The sequence below is a fragment of the Callionymus lyra genome, chromosome 18, assembly GCF_982586985.1.
Source record: "Callionymus lyra chromosome 18, fCalLyr1.hap1.1, whole genome shotgun sequence".
NCBI classification, from domain to species: domain Eukaryota; kingdom Metazoa; phylum Chordata; class Actinopteri; order Syngnathiformes; family Callionymidae; genus Callionymus; species Callionymus lyra.
In genome coordinates this window covers 3,774,516-3,793,150 of record NC_141835.1, presented here as the reverse complement: position 1 = coordinate 3,793,150, position 18,635 = coordinate 3,774,516, and the positions used below count along the sequence as shown (strand labels likewise).

Genomic DNA, 18,635 nt, shown 5'->3' with positions numbered 1-18,635 from the left:
GTTGAGTGAAATATAACATCATAAATAAATTTTAAAAAAATGTCTGGACTCAACATCGAAGTTTCACAGTGAAGACGTAAACAAGACGAGGCGACACTTTTAAAAAATTAAGCAAAGGTTTATTTATTAGTTTACACAGAGCCTCGACACGACAGGAAGTCAAAGCAGACGTACTGAACCATTGATAAAATGCAATTTGACTCCGACATATCGAGGGAAATAAAAGTACAACAGAGGTTTCATCATGCAAGAACGTCGTTGCTCCTCCCTCGTCTCAGAAGGCAACCACAGCCGGCGCTGATGGGTTTGAGAAGGCATGTGCACGTCTTTCAGTCCGGACCACGAGGAGCAGGCGGAGGTCCGTCGCTCACTTCACCAGACCGATCTTCTTCGCTTCCGTTTCGTAGATCAACAACCGCCACATCTTCACGATGAAGACTTCGGCTTCTTCGTCAAGCACCTAGACGACAAGTTCAGTTAGAAAGTGGTTGGACGAGAGTTTCACCTCATAAATTACAGCCGTTCAGAAAAATGAAAAAACTTTTACACATTTTTCTAACTAAAGTCTGCAAGTGACACAAAGCTGCCGTTGACCAATGAGGCACGAGTGTTTTGGTCATGTGATGAGACTGATAGTGAAAAAGCTATAATGAACAATTATAGTTAACACTACACGTCATGTTCAATTCAATTCAATTCAATTTTATTTAAAGTGTCTTATCATAACAAAGTTATCTCAATGTCAAGACACTATACAGTTGAAATAAGACTACAGTTGATTAAGGAAAAATAGATCCCAGCAATTCAACAAAGAGCAAGATGTTGGCTATCATTCAGTAGATATTTAAAGTGGGTCTACAAGATGAAATCGTTTTTATCTGATAACTACTGGGAAAGTTTTGCTGTAATAGGATTAGGAGCTCTTTGAATAGATGCAGAACACACTGGTGAATATATAGCGCAACCGTCTGTAACCGATTACACATCTCGTAACAAGCCTTTTCAACACTTGTAGAAGAAAACTGTAAATGTAGACACGCCTAGAAGTTACCATAGCAACGTCGTCGAGGATGCCCTGAGGAGTGCTGTGAGCCATCACCTGGAAACAACAGTTTGTGAGCTACAGAGAAGTCTTGATATGTTGCCACAGTTATTAAAAACATACCTTTGTACAGACAAAATCAACCAGAGTCGCTTCCTCTTCCCCAATGTATTCGATGATCTTCTTGTTGATCCACGGTCGGATCCGTCGATCCATTAGATTCTGCAAGACCAACGAGAATCCATTAAATGTTTGTGCAGATGAACGATCTCTCCAAACGGCGGCGAGGTCTTTACCGAGTCCACCATGGTCCAGTCCAGCGGGTAGGAGAAGAGCTCCGGCCGGGCGGTGGGAATCTTCTCGATCAGGCTCTTGATGTGCTTCCGCTTCTCCTCGGTGTTGACGTTTCCTTTGCCTCCCGACAGCTCCGCCCCGTCCAGGCCCAGACTCTTGTCGTCGTCGCCGTAGTCCAGAGGAACCAGTTTTCTTTTGCGCGGCTGTTCATCCGCCTCCTCGTCGTCGAACTTGTTGAAGACGCTTTCCACGGACGCCAGCTTCTTCCGCTTCACCACGCTGAGCTGACTGGGACTGTTGGTGGCACCTGGAGGAAGAAGACCCGGGTTTAGAAACAAACAGATTCATGACAGATTTTCTTCAGCACCAACCAAGTTTGAGGCTCAGTCCGATCTTGGGTCGGTTCTCATCGAGGGGTTGCAAGTCTGGAGTATTCTCTCCTGGAATTATGATGCCGCAGGGAGAATCGTTCCCCGGCGTGTTCGGCGTGGCGTTCCCACTGGCGGAGGAAACCGACGGAGCGGTGGTGATCGGCCGCATGAGCGGTTTGATGATCTGCGGTTTGGACTCTTGGGAATCTTCATCGTTGCGATAATCGTCCGGTTCTGCCTCTTCAACGTCGTCGTCGGAGCGCGGCTGAGAAGGAACCCTCGGCGCCGGCTCGATGCGTCTCACGGGCGCCTTTCGTTCCCGCTCCCGTTCTCGCTCTCGTTCCCGCTCTCGTTCTCTTTCCTTTTCCCTTTCCCTTTCCCTTTCCCTTTCCCTTTCCCGTTCACGATCTCTATCCCTCTCCCTTTCTCTTTCTCTTTCTCGGTCGCGATCCCGGTCTCTGTCTCTATCCCTCTCCCTTTCCCGGTCTCTATCCCTGTGACTCTTCTCCTTGTGGACGGGCTCTTCAGGTTCAAGTTTCAATGGTGGCTGTCGTTTACGCTCGGCCTCTTCTTCCATCTAATGACGAACATGCATTAGTTTTCACAAGAGAATGAATCCTCAAAAAACTGGATGAATCAGGAGTGATTTTAAGAAGGTTCCAGATCCACGCAGACTCACCCTCTGCAGCTCCGCATCAGGGTCAGGATGACCTTCGGACAGAAGCCTTTGTCTGATCTCCTCCAGTTCTTCCTTCTCCCTCTTCCGGTCCCTCTCGTCTAAATCGATCTCCTTTTCTCTGTCGCGGATTCTTTTCTGCAAAGCACTTCCTCTGCGAGGGAGACGACGTCAAAGTAAGACCTCAAGAGACCAGAGCATCTACGAAACACTTGAATTATACCTGTAGTACTTTGGATCGTCTCGGTCGTCATCATAATCTTCAAGGAATTCTTTCAGTCTTTTGGCCTCTTTAATCTGAGTAAAGAAAAAAACAAACACCATGTTTTAAAACAAAGAACTTCGTCTCGTACATGTAAAGAAAATTGAGGATAAAGGAAAAGTTTCCCCACTATCTAGCGGTGAAAAGACAAGGTGCACAAGGACAACAGATACAGTAAAACTGATAACATCTACTGATCCTAATAATTAAAAAGTAAATTATAAATACAATATAAAAATATAGGTCACATTAAGGAGTAGTAGCAGCATAAAGTGCAAAAAGACATTTGTCATTCTATCAGCCGTGATTCTAGAAACGACATGATCGTGTCTCGTACCGTTTCTCGGCGGCGCTCGTCTTCCCTCTCCAGGTCTTTGCTGTAGTCGCGAGACTTTTTTCTCTCACGGATCTCCCAGTTTTTCAAGCGCTGAAATGAAACAAAAGCATGAATTAATTCAATGAAGGATGGAACTCAAAGTTTGTTTCCTTACTTCCTGATACGCAGCTTCCTTGTCTCTGAGCCTCCTCTCGATCCTCCTCCTCTCGTACACGTCTTCCTCGTCCTCTTCTCGATCTCGCTTCTTCTCATCTCGGTTCCGCTCTCTGTGCAAAACAACACATTTGATGCGACTGTATTCACACGTACTCCGGAAAGATTGAGGTTGTAGGTTCAATCTCGGGCTCACCAGTAAGTGCAGAGTCGATGAGCGGAAGACCTCATCGATCTCAGTTAACAACAGACTTGATAACATGATAGCAAACCGAGGTCTAAGAAGCTAAACTAAAGCTTCTGTTGATGGTTTTCAAAAGGCGTGAGCAAGACTCTCAGGATGGACTGCAGGATGGACTCACCTCGACCTGCTGCGGTTCTCGCTGACATCCCGACTTCTCCCCCGGTCTCGCTCCCTCTCTCGTTCTTTAGTCCTCTCCCGTTCCCGGTCCCGGTCTCGCTCGCGTTCCCGGTCTCGGTCTCTTTCCCGTTCCTTGTCTCTCTCTCGCTCCCTTTCCTTCTCTTTCTCTCGGTCGCGTCGCTCCCTCTCTCTCTCACGCTCCTTGTCCCTTTCCCTCCTTTCCTTCTCAATCTCCAGCCGCTCCTTTTCCTTCTTGCCCTTTTCCTCCTCCAGCTTCTACAGCAGCCACACAGGGAAAGAAAGACAGACTTTATCATTAAACATTAAACACAGCGGGTTCAACACGGTGTAAACACACACAAGTTATGAACATAAAACAGAGTAATGAGCTCCGTGGGTCAGACATGCTCACATACTGCCATGACTCATTGTTTTGGAGAGGAAGGTGGCTGCAAGTGAGGACGTCCTCCTATGACTGATGATCCTCCAGGAAGAACGGTCCGCTGCTTGAAAAGTTTAATGAAGATGCTGCTTAACTCTGGACACACTTATGTCAAACAAGAACTCTAGTAAAACCACATTAAATCCCTGGAAAAAAAAGAACGTTACGGTGCCGATCAAAAAGCTACTAAATAGTCTTCCTTCCATCCAGAGCAGCAAAGAAACATTTGTGTACGTTTGTGGTTTTCTTGGATAGAAAAATGACTAAAACATTCTTAAATATGCATCATATGACCAGCAGAAGCTTGTTCTATGTAATAATGTTTGAATATGCAATTATTTAAACTCTATTTTAATGAAGAATAAATGTTTAACATTAGTAAAACATATTTAAGTTTAAATTAATCATCATTTAAGATGGTGATTAATTACGAACGTTCAATTCTCTTGTGGTTCGTTTCAAACTCTGCGGTAATAGATGTAAAGCCGTGAGGTCAGCAGGTTCACAGAGTCTAACTATAAACCTGACACGAACGCCTCCTAGGGTTTGCCATGTGTGGCAAGTGGATTAAAGAAGCTAAAGCTTAATGTGGCAAAAGTCCCAACTGAGGAATTACATAACAAACTGCAGCGTTGTTCAACTGAGAGTCGGCAGCAGCTCAAGCTGGACTGCAGAGCAGGTGCACAAACTTTTAAACTTTATTTAAGAAAAACAAAACACTATTTTACGATGACATTTTCAATCACAATAATAAACGTCTTAACCAACATCTATCCTCACAACTGACAATGAAAAAACTGAATTATTTGACTTCAAACATCTACTTTAACAGAAAGAAAGCCACATGACTTTTTTCACGGTTCTTTTCTTTGACCAAAGTGTCATGAGAGCAAAAACACCCACGAAAACATTCAACTGGAAAATGAGCAAAACGAAACATTTCATTTGACATTATAGAGTGAAGCAAGTCTTACCTTGAGGTTCAGGTCCCAGGACTCTCCGACCCCCCAAAATAAAACATTTAAAATTGATCTAAATATCTTATTTATCAAAAATAAATTCGAATTATTTTCATTTTATTAATATGACCAAATGCAAAAATTAGAACTTGTTAAACTCAAACTTTCTAAACTTACCTTTTCTGCATCACTAGTCTGTGTTTAGTTCATATAAGCTGCACTGATGACAAAGTGTGGTTCTCAGTCATTTGTCTGCGTGTTTGTTTTAACGCTTCAAATGCATGGATTGAGTTTGTTTAAGCCAAAAGAAAAAGTGTTAAAGATAAATAGTCATTTATATTCTTCATTCGTCTATTTGATCGTCCGATCTTTATATTCCGAAGCTGTATTTTCATCACCATTATGTATAAAAGCCAATGATTTTGATCAAACCTATTCATTTTGACAGTTTATTGGCTTGTATGGTCAAGACTGTGGACTTGTTTCTACTTATCGACTGGTTAATAAATACACATTTAAAAAAAAGGAACTGAATAGAGCAAACTTACCTCGTAAGGCGTCAGACCAGTGAGTGCTGTGGGGGGGCGCCCCCTGCTTTTACAGGCTGCAGCTTAAACTGCTGCAGTGGTTAGAATCATTCCAGCCTTTGGCGTGGTTCAAACATTTAACATCTCACGAGGATCTGCAGAGGTTCACTTCACTGCTCAGCGTCTTATATCCAAAGAATTTGACTATAACTACGACATAATAGCTTCAGTCGCATCTTTCCTCCTGATGGTTCAATTGACCTTTAATGGATTCATGTTCACCGACAAGTCAGTTGCCTCTCTGCGGACCCTCCAGCAGGGGGCGCCCAGAATGAGTCGAGAAGAAATGAAATCTCATACTTACATCCTATCCTCGCAACTTTTTCCAAAGCTGAGATTCTGAGATTCATCTTGCTCTAGTCACCAAATGAACACTACCATATTGGTGGGGTTTAATCAATAGATTAGCTTAAGATGGACTTTAACATCGTGACCATGCACTTTCATTTAGCTTGTGCAGTGCAAATGTTTTGTGGTTCAAATTAGAGTTTTACAAGTTTACAAGTTTTTAGCCCAAAATCAATATATTTGGAGAAAAAAAAGCCATCAATTACTGACGGTGACATCTCAGTAATGGAGATTAATTTAAATCATTTACCAGATTTAAGTTGCAAACATTGTAAGAATTATATTTCAAAAGATATTAAAGTCTATTTTGTAATAATAAGAACAAGTTGATATGTTACCTTGTGTGTGTCTCGGAATTTACTGATCTCTCTGGAAATCAAGTCTCTCTTGTCGTCCTCCAGCTCCATAGCGTTGATGTCCTGTGGAGACGAGAGCAGGATGAGCCGAGAAAACCTCAACATCACGCGAGACATCTTCTCAGAAACACAAACCTCGTCTTTCTTTTCTTTCCTCTTCTTGCGTAGTTGACTGTCGGCGTCCCCCGACGGGGCATTGAGCTCACTGGAATATTCTTTGATGAGAACTTCGATCGCCCCCTTGACGACATCATCGCGGCGCACGGTTTCTTCATCGAGAACCTCGTCCTCCTCGTCGCCTTCTTTCTTTGGCTCACAGGCCAATAAACCCTTCACAGCGAGACATAAATGGAATCAAGAAGAGAACCTTCATCTCCAAGAAGTTGAAATCAAAGGTACATACACCATTAGAATTCTTCTTCCTCGCCTTCCACTCGTCCAGCTGGGCTTTGGTCTTGGCGTCGACTTTGACCAACAGCTTCTTGTCGCCCAACAGCAGCTCGTGCAGGAGTCTGAGAGCACGAAGCGTCGACTCTGGCTCTTTGTACTCGCAGAAACCAAAGGCTTGTAGGAGAAAAAAAGAAGTGGTTACTTTCAGCTCAGATAATAAAAATGTCTACAACAGATTGACAAGATAACCTTGTTGCACGGAAAGTACACAACGTGAATCAATTGAGCACATTCAGAGAGAACTTAAACCGCCTCAAGGATTGTAGAGAAGCACCTTTGTAGAAGGTTTTAGGTAGGTAGAACTTTATTGATCCCTCAGGTCTCCTTCGGGAAATTGTTTTTTTTCCCAATTAGACACAGCAATACAGCAATTATTCATAAAAATAAGAACAAAGAGAAAGAACAAGATTGATACAATCTAAACTTGTGTTACCTTGAAGTTTTCCTGAGGCACCTTGGACCCTCTTCCAGCTGAGAACGATGCCACATTTCTGGAGGAAGAAAGAATCCAAACAAAAAGATAAATCATCTTTAATCATCCTAATCATCTTTGTTATTGATCATAAATCATCAATAACAAAGAATAACATGTGCTTGAACCTACTGCAAGAAGTTGTCTGATCAGCATATCAGAGGCTTTCTCCGAGATGTTCCCCACGAACACGGTGGTGGTCGGGCCGTTGCCAATGTCGGGGTCTTTGGGTCTCAGGGTCACAGGGTCCTTCTTTATAATAACAGGCTTCTGTGATATAGAAACTGTAGTTGGGAGAAGTACCTGAAACAAAAGGTAAAACATATATTCAGATTTTTCCCAATAACTTGTGTAGCTACTCTGATGAGAGAACCTGGAAACTCACGGCGGGAGTAGGAGCCACTACACCCATGTGTATGGGAATCATAGTTGTACCTGAAAAGATAAGTATAATAATATAAATATCAAAGCACTTGTTAAGTCGAGTCTTAAAATACATTTTCATATTACGAAACATTAACAACAAAAGTACCTGGTGGGCCAAAGTTGGCAAACTGCGGAGGGGGGATCCTCGGGGTCAACTGTGAGAGGCCAATAGCCTGGCGGTTCATTGGCGGAGGATACGACATCTTGCTGAAGCCGAAAGAACAAAAAAATAGTATGAAGATAGTCTTAAAATAACAACTAAAGGAAGCCCAGTGATGGTGAGACCGACATAGAAACTACAACACTTGCTTCTGGTTCAAATGCATGAACAAGTTTTACCTAAACAATTTAAACTCCATGATACAAAATGAACATCTTCAGAATGATGGTTTCCCTTTAGCTTTAAATGTGACAAACATTAGTGTTTATAACTTTCTATCTATTCACTTTCATGTCTTTATTATCTTATGCTCTTCTTTGTTGCATGACTAATACTGGAGGAAAGTGCTTTTTAAAATATCATTTTTACTGAGGATTAAATGACAACATACATAAATGTGATCACGACAAGTTCTAGACGTTCAAGGGGCGTTTGAGTGAGTATGAATGAACTCATTGGTCATTTTATTTATCACATGAAAAGCTAAGTATAGTTAGTTAGATTTACGGTAATGTTATGGTTCAATGTTTTTTAAATAATATGGAGAATCACACGAACGAGCTCAACTGTCATTCAGTTTAAAAACATGTGTTCAATTTCCCCGTCAAGGTTCAGACAAAGACGTGTTTGTCTGAACATTTTAATTCAAACTGTATCGTCTTCAAGTCACATTCAACCTCCTCGTCAATATTACATGAACCGCAACCTTTCTACGATTCCACACAGAAAACACGCGTCTGGACACTAGAAGCAAACACGTGTATAGATGTAGAAACACATTCGGACATTTTCAAATCAGCAAAACAAAGCCGCTCGTGTTTATTATTCATCGTAATTGTTCCATGTTAGCATGTTAGCTCATGCTAACAGTGTGGCCCTGCTAACTAGCATTAGCCGTAGCGGTCAAGAACGTTTGTGCTCACCCGGGAGTGAACGGAGGCGAACACCGGCGACCTCTGGAGGCGTTTGTTTGTTATCCTTTCTGTGTGATTTAAGTTCACCATTCGACGGGATTCGTCCAGACCTTGACCGTCTCCGCAGCTCCAGACACCGGTTAGTTCTGCTCGCGCAGCCGAGAGCCGTGTGATGTGCGCGAAATGAATTGTGGGAAATCACGGCATCATGAACATAATTCACCCCGAATTTCTTACTGCAGAGCAGCCGCTGTTTCTCTGACACGTTATCTATTGGTTTCCAGGATTATTTGGGGAAATAAATGTGTAAACAGTTAGTTATTGATAAACCTTGAGTCAGAGGAGACCGGAGTACCCGGAGGAGACCCACATAGAGAGTAGAGTAAACTCGCGCGGAAAGCGTCAAACCAGACTTACTTAGATTTTATTTTAACAACCAATAATAATACTATTAATAAGAATATCTATTTTTTATTGTCTTGCTTTATTAACTTCACCACAAAAAAACTGTTTTGTTTTACCATTTTACATGATTCAAATGCTGATAACAATAATAATAATGATCACTTTATAATTCATGTTTGCAGGAATTTAGCAAAAATATCAATTATTCTAATTTAATCTTTAGTAATAACTTTGGTTTAAAAACTTAATTTTTCAGTGCGTTTTGATTTAAATCTCTCCTGCATTATTCAGTCTGGACGGATGGTGGCGCCATTGTCAAAAATAATAACAACGTCCCCCACAGTTTAGTCCTGGTCCCTGCAATAAGTCCCTGGATTGCGTCAGAGGCTGAACGTGTGACGAACATTATTCTAACTGTTGTGTTGAAACTGTATTGAAGTAAAAACACAAACACAAGAGACCACGTGGTTCCATCTGAAGTCTAAACGGTTCCACTGCATTGTTACATCATTTGTTTATTTTTACTATATCAGTGTTTGTGCTTCATTTCACTTACACTGCATTAACGCACTTTAAACTTTAATTATAGTGACTATAAAACTCAAGAATGTTAGAAGTTATTGAGTTAAGATTAGTCATTAAAATGTCGTTACTACTGATGCAACCTGGTGAAGTCCTGGGTCTCACATTCTTCCAGAACCAGAGCATCTCCAGCACTGGACTGTAAGTGATCCCAGTCTATCTGGGTCACAAGAAGGTTTGGACCTGGATCCGTATTTAAAAACGTGTTCGTCACAGTTAAGTTAGTCCTGAGAGATTCAAACTATTTCATCTGATGTAGAAATAACTTGTACTGGTTTGTTTTTCTGAGCGAGATAAACAGGATAATAATAATAATAATAATCATATAATAACTGGATAATAATTATATAATAACTGGATAATAATCATATAATAACTGGATAATGACGTAAACATTAGGTTTTTATTGAAACAAGTGACAACATCTAAGACGAGGTAAATATGACATATTATATATTATTTAATTTGAGATGCAAAGAATACACTCTTTACAGTTAAATATATATTGAGTTTTTAATTATATTCATTTAATTTTGCATTATAAGATTGATCTTAACATTAAATATTAAATATATGTTATTTAATTTGAGATGCAAAGAATACACGTTCACTCTTTACAATTAAATATATATTTAAATATATAAATATTAATTTAATTTTGCATTATAAGATTGATATTAACATTTTCCAACTCCAAAAAAACAACACATGCTAGCTCTAGACCTTGGCTCCTGCAAACATATGTCAAATAATACCCAAGATGCCAATAATAAAAGAAAAAAAGTACTTGTAAATGACAGAGACAGATGTCAATCGTGATATTTCAGAATAAATGACACTTTTATTTGTATTATTCCAACAGTTTGGATCATTAAAAACAAGTGTCACAGTCTGGAGTTTAAACCTCAATGCTGTGCTTTGCTCAACAACACGCGTGAACCCTCGACGTCAACAGATCATTTCCACTTCGACGCCTCGGGTGGAAATTTCCACGTGAAACAAAAGACCTGCAGCGTCACGTCAGTCAACACGCGGGACTCCTGCGACACGCGCAGGCCCCGCCCCCCGCGCCTCCTCCTATTGGTCGAGCCGAAGGTGTGTCACTCGGCGTGACGTCACGCCTTAAGTCTGGAACACCGTGTACCTGCGGACGCGATATTTATTAACGATAATAACCGGTTAATAATCCACCCGCGAGTGTGTAGCAGCGCGAGCGTGTACTTGTTGCTGTTGTTTGTAGATTAAAAAAAAAAAAAAAAAGTTGGTTTGTTCTGGTCACGTGTTCAGCTCATGAATATGAAGGAGGTGCACGAGCTTTAAGATCAACCCTCGGACACGCGCCTCAGACTCAGATCCGCATCCACACCCGACGGAACCATGGCCTTGAGAGGATCCCTCCGTCTTCTCAGGACCCCAGTGCGGACCCCGCAGACCCCGCAGACCCGGGCTCAGTCCGTGGCGGTCCTGGGCGCACCTTTCTCGCGCGGACAGGTGAGTCTCGACCGTCGCCGCCTCGCACGCGCTCACGCACTCACGCGCACTCTCTCTGAACCCCAACAACCACAGAAGAGGCGAGGCGTGGAGAGAGGACCCGCGGTGATCCGGGACGCCGGGCTGATCGAGAGGCTCTCGGGTCTGGGTGAGTTACGTAAGGATGGAGGTGTGACCCTGTAGAGGTCACTGTCAGGGACACTTAGAGGAACACTTCAGTCAGACCCAGATCCAGACTGAGGTCCGGATCGAGGTCTAGACTGAGGACCAGGAGCCACATGTTTCCCGCCTCACGTGTTCTGAGTGGCGCAGTTCCAGATACTTCTAATGATGTTTTATTTATATTTCAACCTTGATGTACTTTTACTTATGTTACTTGAACTGTATTTTTAAATAATTATATTTGCTCAGGGTATGATTTTTTGAACCAATCATAATCCACCGTGATATCAATCGTACATAAATACATGTAGTAGGATTTTATGAATTAAAACTACTGTAAAACCTATAATACATGAATGTACCTAGTATCAATAATTACACGGAATATAGTTTCATAAATTAGACACACTGTAATATCCAGTACTGTAGTATAATGTTATAAATGTACATTACTGTAATATCCATGATACATAAAACACAGTACATTTTTTAAATTAAACCGTCTGCAATGTTTATGATACACAACCCTTGTGTTATCTCAGGATCCAGGGATACCATAAACACATTTGTTAATGGGTCACCTTGACCCTGAGATAACACAAGGGTTGAATACACATTATTTTATGAATGAAAAGTACTGTAATATCTGTTATACACAAATACTTTTAGTATATATATTTTTAAATAAAACCCAGTGAAATATCTTTGACACATAAATACATGTCGTATAATGTAAAAAAGGGAAAGCTATTGTAATATCTGTAATACATAAATACTTGTAGTTTAATTATCTACATTAAACCCAGTTAAATATTCACAATACTTTTAAGTATTTATTTTATTGAATATTATTTTGATTGTTTAAACGCTTTGTGTACGCGAGGAGAACAAGAAGTGTTTCCTTTGTGGAACATTTTCAAAAATATTATAATATAATTACATGTAATAGATCTATATATATATAGATATATAGATATAGATATATATCTATATATCTATATATATATAGATATATATATATATTATATTATAACACATCTTTTACCTTTACTTCTGGACGGTCAGGACTCGTCCACTGTCATCTGAGCAGGAAGTGTTAATCTCATTACATCACCTGCGTTGTTTGTCGTTCCCTCACTACACACTCACTACACACTCACTACACACTCACTACACACTCACTACACACTCCCTACACACTCACTACACACTCACTACACACTCACTACACACTCCCTACACACTCCCTACACACTCACTACACACTCACTACACACTCACTACACACTCCCTACACACTCACTACACACTCACTACACACTCCCTACACACTCACTACACACTCACTACACACTCACTACACACTCACTACACACTCCCTACACACTCCCTACACACTCACTACACACTCACTACACACTCACTACACACTCACTACACACTCCCTACACACTCATACACACTCACTACACACTCACTACACACTCACTACACACTCCCTACACACAGTTGTGTAACCGAGTCTCGCCCAAAGGAGGAAACATTGACACGTCGTTGACATATTGTCTCCGTCGTGAGTTTATGATGTTGCTATATTTGTTACTGTGGCGCTCAAGCTGGGTGGAGACATGTTGGCTTCAATGTTTAGAGGAAGAAAACATCGATTTAAATACATTTAGATCCCAAATGATGTTTAAATAAATGTTTTTTATTGTCTTTTCATCAATTATTTGCCAAGTTTGATTATTTTAATGACAAAAAATAGTTATTCACTCAACAAGATCCTGAGGAAGTTCAGATATTGTTAGAATAAAAAAAAGGCTTTTCCATCAATTTCCCGACTTGAATATCCAAATTAACTTTTTTTTATTATAGGGAAAATACTTTCTATAAAAATACTTTTATCTCCTAAACATTTTCAGCCATTTTTTTGTGAATTAAACTCTAATCCTCAACCTTGTAGCGTCCATAAAGATTTGTAACGTAAATAAAAACAATGTCTAATATTTCTATTCAGTTTATTTTACTCGTTGTGTTGCCAATAATTCCGGCAGCAGAAGAAGAGCGAGTGTGCGAGTCATAAAGTGTTGTTATATAATATCAAAATTATTTACGGCTGGAAAACCCGACACTCGTTCTGCTCAGTGGCTTGAAGAAAAAAACAAAAAAAAAGCCACGCAACGATGGCCGGCTGTTGCAGGAGAGTCGCGTCTATTCCTGTCGCAGTGGTAAAGACCTGCGCTCGGACCCGTACAACTTGAAACCAGCACATGCTCTCGCATTCCCATCATTACAGAGCAAAGGCAGCGGGTTGTTTATCTCGCGGTGGAACATGAGCAGGAAAATGTCTGGAGGCATAAAGTGGAATTTTGCGGCGTCACTTTTCTTTTTTTTAATCCTGGTGTTACATGACTCAGCGTTCGCAGAGGTTTCCACGAGTCATGCTGACGACTCAGATCTGCCTCACCAGAGCCGTGTCTCAAATCACATACTAGTGTACTCAGAGTTAGTATTTTTAGTGCGTCTCAATTCTTAGTATGTAAATATAGTGCTCCATACACACTAAATTGTCACTAAAATGCCCACAAAACTGAGTATGAATCGATGGACACTTTCTACACTAAACGGCTCCATTTAGTGACGTTTTAAACGGAAGTTACGTCATATATATATAAATATATATATATATTTATTATATACTTAAAGGTGCATTTTCAGCAGCAGTAGGAGGACGACACGTCTTCAGTGCTGATACAAGCTTAAATATCTCCTATGTTCCTACAGCTGCTTGAAATCATCGTTAAATAGTAGTAGAAGAAGAAACTGTCGTGTCATTTCCTGTTAGTGTGTAGCAGCAGATTTTGATTTGAGACATACTATCTGTGGAGAATTAGTTACTAGTTAGTACGTACACTATCCTGATGATACTAACTTCTAGTATACTAAGAGAAGTATGTTTGAGACATACTATCTGTGGAGGATTAGTTACTAGTTAGTACGTACACTATCCTGATGATACTAACTTCTAGTATACTAAGAGAAGTATGTTTGAGACATACTATCTGTGGAGGATTAGTTACTAGTTAGTACGTACACTATCCTGATGCATACTAACTTCTAGTATACTAAGAGAAGTATGTTTGAGACATACTATCTGTGGAGGATTAGTTACTAGTTAGTACGTACACTATCCTGATGATACTAACTTCTAGTATACTAATAGAAGTATGTTTGAGACATACTATCTGTGGAGGATTAGTTACTAGTTAGTACGTACACTATCCTGATGCACACTAACTTCTAGTATACTATAGTACTATACTACTAGTATACTTCTAGTATACTAAGAGAAGTATGCGATTTGAGACACAGCACTGGACTTCAAAAAACATTTTCTGCAATACAAAATGGATTCTACTTCATGCATGCTCTGCCCTTTATTGATTACCACACTTATTAAATAGAAATAAAAACGTCTTTTATTGACCTTACTATAAAAATGTTTCCTAGTTTGATGCGAGTCTTTAAAAAGTACTAGTTTATAATCAATTATATCTTTTGATGTGTTTTTTCGTTCCCAGAGTACTCGGTCCACGACTTCGGGGACCTTCAGTTCCATCACCCCGAGATCGACGAGCCTTACATGGGCGTGAAGTCTCCTCGCTCGGTGGGCGGAGCCAACAAGATGCTGTCCGGCGCCGTGAGCCGAGCCGTCGGCGCCGGACACACGCTCGTCATGCTGGGCGGCGACCACAGGTGAGACGGGAAACAGACGCACCTGTGGACTCTCAGCTCAACCTGTCGCACCCCCGCAGTCTGGCCATCGGGTCGGTGAGCGGTCACGCCCAGCAGTGCCCCGACCTCTGCCTCATCTGGGTCGACGCCCACGCCGACGTCAACACGCCCGTGACCACGCCGTCCGGGAACCTGCACGGGCAGCCGGTGGCGTTCATGCTGAAGGAGCTGCAGGATAAGGTGAGACGACGCGGGGAAATATCACGACATTACATGCGTTTCAAGGTCAGCAAAAGACTTGTACAGCAGCACAAAATACAACAACAATTGATTAGAAAGAAACTTATTGATGTCAATCCTCTTGTGTCATATTAGCTTCATATTAGCTTCATATTAGCTTCATATTAGCTTCATATTAGCTTCATATTAGCTTCATATTAGCTTCATATTCGTAGTGAAAGAACATCATACACAAGAACCTAATGAAGAGGAAAATACATCAATATAATGAAAGATATACAAGAAATGATCTTTTTTTTACTTCCAAAAGTTATTTTAAAAACTTGTTTTAAACTAATATTATTTGATTGTCACATGGAAATAAATAACAGGGAAATACAGAGTAAAACGGATAACTTTTACTTTATATTTCGAAAGATTTGTGTTCATTATTTAGGTCACAAACACTTAATAAATACAACATTCTGAATGTATACACAAAGACACAATTTAATTCTACTTCATGCATGTTCTGCCCTCCATTGACTGACACACCTATTCACAGAACCACCGTTGTATAGATAACCCGGGGTGTGTTGTTAGATCCTTCTCGTTGGATAACAATACAAACAGGTTTTATTTAATTACTTCTATAAACGTTTGTTTGGTGACCACAGATGCCTCAGATCCCGGGCTTCTCCTGGAACTCCCCCTTCCTCTCCTCGAGGGACCTGGTCTACATCGGCCTGAGGGACGTCGACGCCGGCGAGCAGTGAGTTTCAAACGTTCCTCGCGTCACGACGACCGACTTCTGACTCGCTTTGATGGTCGCAGCCACATCCTGAAGAGCCTGGGAATCCAGTACTTCAGCATGAGGGACATCGACAGACTCGGCATCCAGAGGGTCATGGAGGTCACGTTCGACCATCTCCTGGCCAGGTAGAGGAAGTCCTCCCTCTCTCGCCGCGAGGTCCTTCAACTGATCCGTCTCTGAACCTCCTCGCAGGAAGCAGCGTCCGATCCACTTGAGCTTCGACATCGACGCCTTCGACCCGCTGCTGGCGCCGGCGACCGGGACCCCCGTGAACGGAGGTCTGACCTACAGGGAGGGGATCTACATCACCGAGGAGATCCACAACACAGGTCAGGGGTCAGGCGTCTCATCACGGGAATCCCATGTTGGGTTAGCGACATGCTAACGCTAACTTCTCCCGCTCAGGCCTGCTGTCCGTCATGGACCTGGTGGAGGTCAACCCGGCGCTGGGCGCCAACGACGAGGCCGTCCAGGCCACCGCCTCGCTGGCCGTCGACGTCATCGCCTCGTGCCTGGGTCAGTCCCGGGAAGGCGCCAGCACCACCATGGACCAGATCCCCGCCGACAAAGACGACACGGAGCAGATCCGCCTCTAGACGGCGGCGCGGCGCTCGCTACCCATCATTCCTCCATTTTGAAAAACGCGTGAAAAAGACACTTATTATCCACACGACTGACGAGTCGACCTTTAACAACTGGCAATAACTTATTGTGTGTTGCATCATATTTATTTAGTGTGTAGTTTACAGAAGTTGCATCAGAGGTTCTGAACCTCGGACCAGCTGCGTTACTTTTCTTTTCTAGATCTTAGATCGTCAGTATTCATCGTCTTCGAGCTCTTTTGTACATTTTAGTTTGACAAAGTCAACGCTTTGAACGACGCAGCACATATTCTTGTAATAATAAATGTTATTTTGGAGTCTTCCTTGAACACGCCTCTCATTGGTTCCATGATCGAGAAGGTTTTTACACGCGTGTCCTGCTTTTCGGTTCCTAAAAAGAACATTTTCTCATATAAAAACAGAAAAAGCAAGGAAACCGCAGACTAACGTCAAGCAGCTCATTTCCAGTCTGATCCTTTTATAGCATTAGATTCCTATTTATGTAAGTAATTAGTATTTATAGAGCACTTTTCCAGACCAGGGTCACAAAGTACTTAAACAATCAAAACAATACTCGCTAAAATATATACTTAAAAGATCAAGATAACACCGAGACAAACACAGGAGTCTCAGAGAATCAAGGAAAAGCTCAAATAAAAGTGTCTTAAGATGTTTCTTGAAGGAGTCAGTAGATCATCAAACACAGATGTTTCTTGAAGGAGTCAGTAGATCATCAAACAAAGAGATGTTTCTTGAAGGAGTCAGTAGATCATCAAACACACATGTTTCTTGAAGGAGTCAGTAGATCATCAAACACACATGTTTCTTGAAGGAGTCAGTAGATCATCAAACACAGATGTTTCTTGAAGGAGTCAGTAGATCATCAAACACAGATGTTTCTTGAAGGAGTCAGTAGATCATCAAACACAGATGTTTCTTGAAGGAGTCAGTAGATCATCAAACACAGATGTTTCTTAAAGGAGTCAGTAGATCATCAAACACAGATGTTTCTTGAAGGAGTCAGTAGATCATCAAACACAGAGATGGTTCTTGAAGGAGTCAGTAGATCATCAAACACAGATGTTTCTTGAAGGAGTCAGTAGATCATCAAACACAGATGTTTCTTGAAGGAGTCAGTAGATCATCAAACACAGATGTTTCTTAAAGGAGTCAGTAGATCATCAAACACACATGTTTCTTGAAGGAGTCAGTAGATCATCAAACACAGAGATGGTTCTTGAAGGAGTCAGTAGATCATCAAACACAGATGTTTCTTGAAGGAGTCAGTAGATCATCAAACACAGATGTTTCTTGAAGGAGTCAGTAGATCATCAAACACAGATGTTTCTTGAAGGAGTCAGTAGATCATCAAACACAGAGATGGTTCTTGAAGGAGTCAGTAGATCATCAAACACAGATGTTTCTTGAAGGAGTCAGTAGATCATCAAACACAGATGTTTCTTGAAGGAGTCAGTAGATCATCAAACACAGATGTTTCTTGAAGGAGTCAGTAGATCATCAAACACAGAGATGGTTCTTGAAGGAGTCAGTAGATCATCAAACACAGATGTTTCTTGAAGGAGTCAGTAGATCATCAAACACAGATGTTTCTTGAAGGAGTCAGTAGATCATCAAACACAGATGTTTCTTGAAGGAGTCAGTAGATCATCAAACACAGATGTTTCTTGAAGGAGTCAGTAGATCATCAAACACAGATGTTTCTTGAAGGAGTCAGTAGATCATCAAACACAGATGTTTCTTGAAGGAGTCAGTAGATCATCAAACACAGATGTTTCTTGAAGGAGTCAGTAGATCATCAAACACAGATGTTTCTTGAAGGAGTCAGTAGTTCATCAAACACAGATGTTTCTTGAAGGAGTCAGTAGATCATCAAACACAGAGATGGTTCCAAAGCTTAGGAGCAACAGTCTGGAAGGATTTCTCTCCTCTGGTCCTGAAGTTCAGGATCCATCAGTAGATTCTGATCCACAGACCTCAGAGCCCGAGCTGGGGTG

General features: G+C 41.4%; 2 protein-coding genes across 4 annotated transcripts; one reads left to right on the top strand and one right to left on the bottom strand.

The window, feature by feature from the left end:
- Positions 1-97: 97 nt before the first annotated feature.
- Positions 98-8,793, bottom strand: rbm25a (RNA binding motif protein 25a). 3 transcript variants are annotated; one of them, XM_087780495.1, is made up of 18 exons: positions 8,620-8,793; positions 7,643-7,743; positions 7,484-7,545; positions 7,243-7,413; positions 7,072-7,129; positions 6,592-6,752; positions 6,324-6,518; positions 6,171-6,251; positions 3,498-3,772; positions 3,137-3,248; positions 2,983-3,072; positions 2,607-2,680; positions 2,387-2,537; positions 1,708-2,284; positions 1,339-1,643; positions 1,166-1,264; positions 1,052-1,099; positions 98-460 (listed from the first exon to the last, which is right to left on the bottom strand). In XM_087780495.1, exons 2-18 carry the CDS (start codon positions 7,737-7,739, stop codon positions 368-370), a joined length of 2,649 nt encoding a protein of 882 aa, XP_087636621.1. In that variant the 5' UTR covers positions 7,740-7,743; positions 8,620-8,793; the 3' UTR covers positions 98-367. The 3 variants fall into 3 exon arrangements, with proteins under 3 accessions (XP_087636621.1, XP_087636622.1, XP_087636620.1); XM_087780496.1 differs by having other exon boundaries at positions 7,496-7,545; XM_087780494.1 differs by having other exon boundaries at positions 6,171-6,518; positions 7,496-7,545.
- A 2,076-nt stretch (positions 8,794-10,869) lies between these two features.
- On the top strand, positions 10,870-16,949 carry arg2 (arginase 2). The gene is made up of 8 exons (XM_087780497.1): positions 10,870-11,088; positions 11,164-11,236; positions 14,832-15,006; positions 15,066-15,225; positions 15,882-15,976; positions 16,039-16,143; positions 16,211-16,347; positions 16,424-16,949. Exons 1-8 carry the CDS (start codon positions 10,975-10,977, stop codon positions 16,612-16,614), a joined length of 1,050 nt encoding a protein of 349 aa, XP_087636623.1. The 5' UTR covers positions 10,870-10,974; the 3' UTR covers positions 16,615-16,949.
- Positions 16,950-18,635: the final 1,686 nt, after the last annotated feature.

Coding starts and splice junctions, on each gene's coding strand:
- rbm25a (XM_087780494.1), bottom strand. CDS start 7,739: ATGTCGTATCCTCCGCCAATGAACCGCCAGGCTATTGGCCTCTCACAG. Junction 7,130..7,242: donor TGATCAGACAACTTCTTGCA/GTAGGTTCAAGC, acceptor TTCTTCCTCCAG/AAATGTGGCATCGTTCTCAG. Junction 3,773..6,170: donor AATTCCGAGACACACACAAG/GTAACATATCAA, acceptor TGGCTGCTGTAG/AAGCTGGAGGAGGAAAAGGG.
- arg2 (XM_087780497.1), top strand. CDS start 10,975: ATGGCCTTGAGAGGATCCCTCCGTCTTCTCAGGACCCCAGTGCGGACC. Junction 15,226..15,881: donor TGAAGGAGCTGCAGGATAAG/GTGAGACGACGC, acceptor TGGTGACCACAG/ATGCCTCAGATCCCGGGCTT. Junction 15,977..16,038: donor GACGTCGACGCCGGCGAGCA/GTGAGTTTCAAA, acceptor TGATGGTCGCAG/CCACATCCTGAAGAGCCTGG.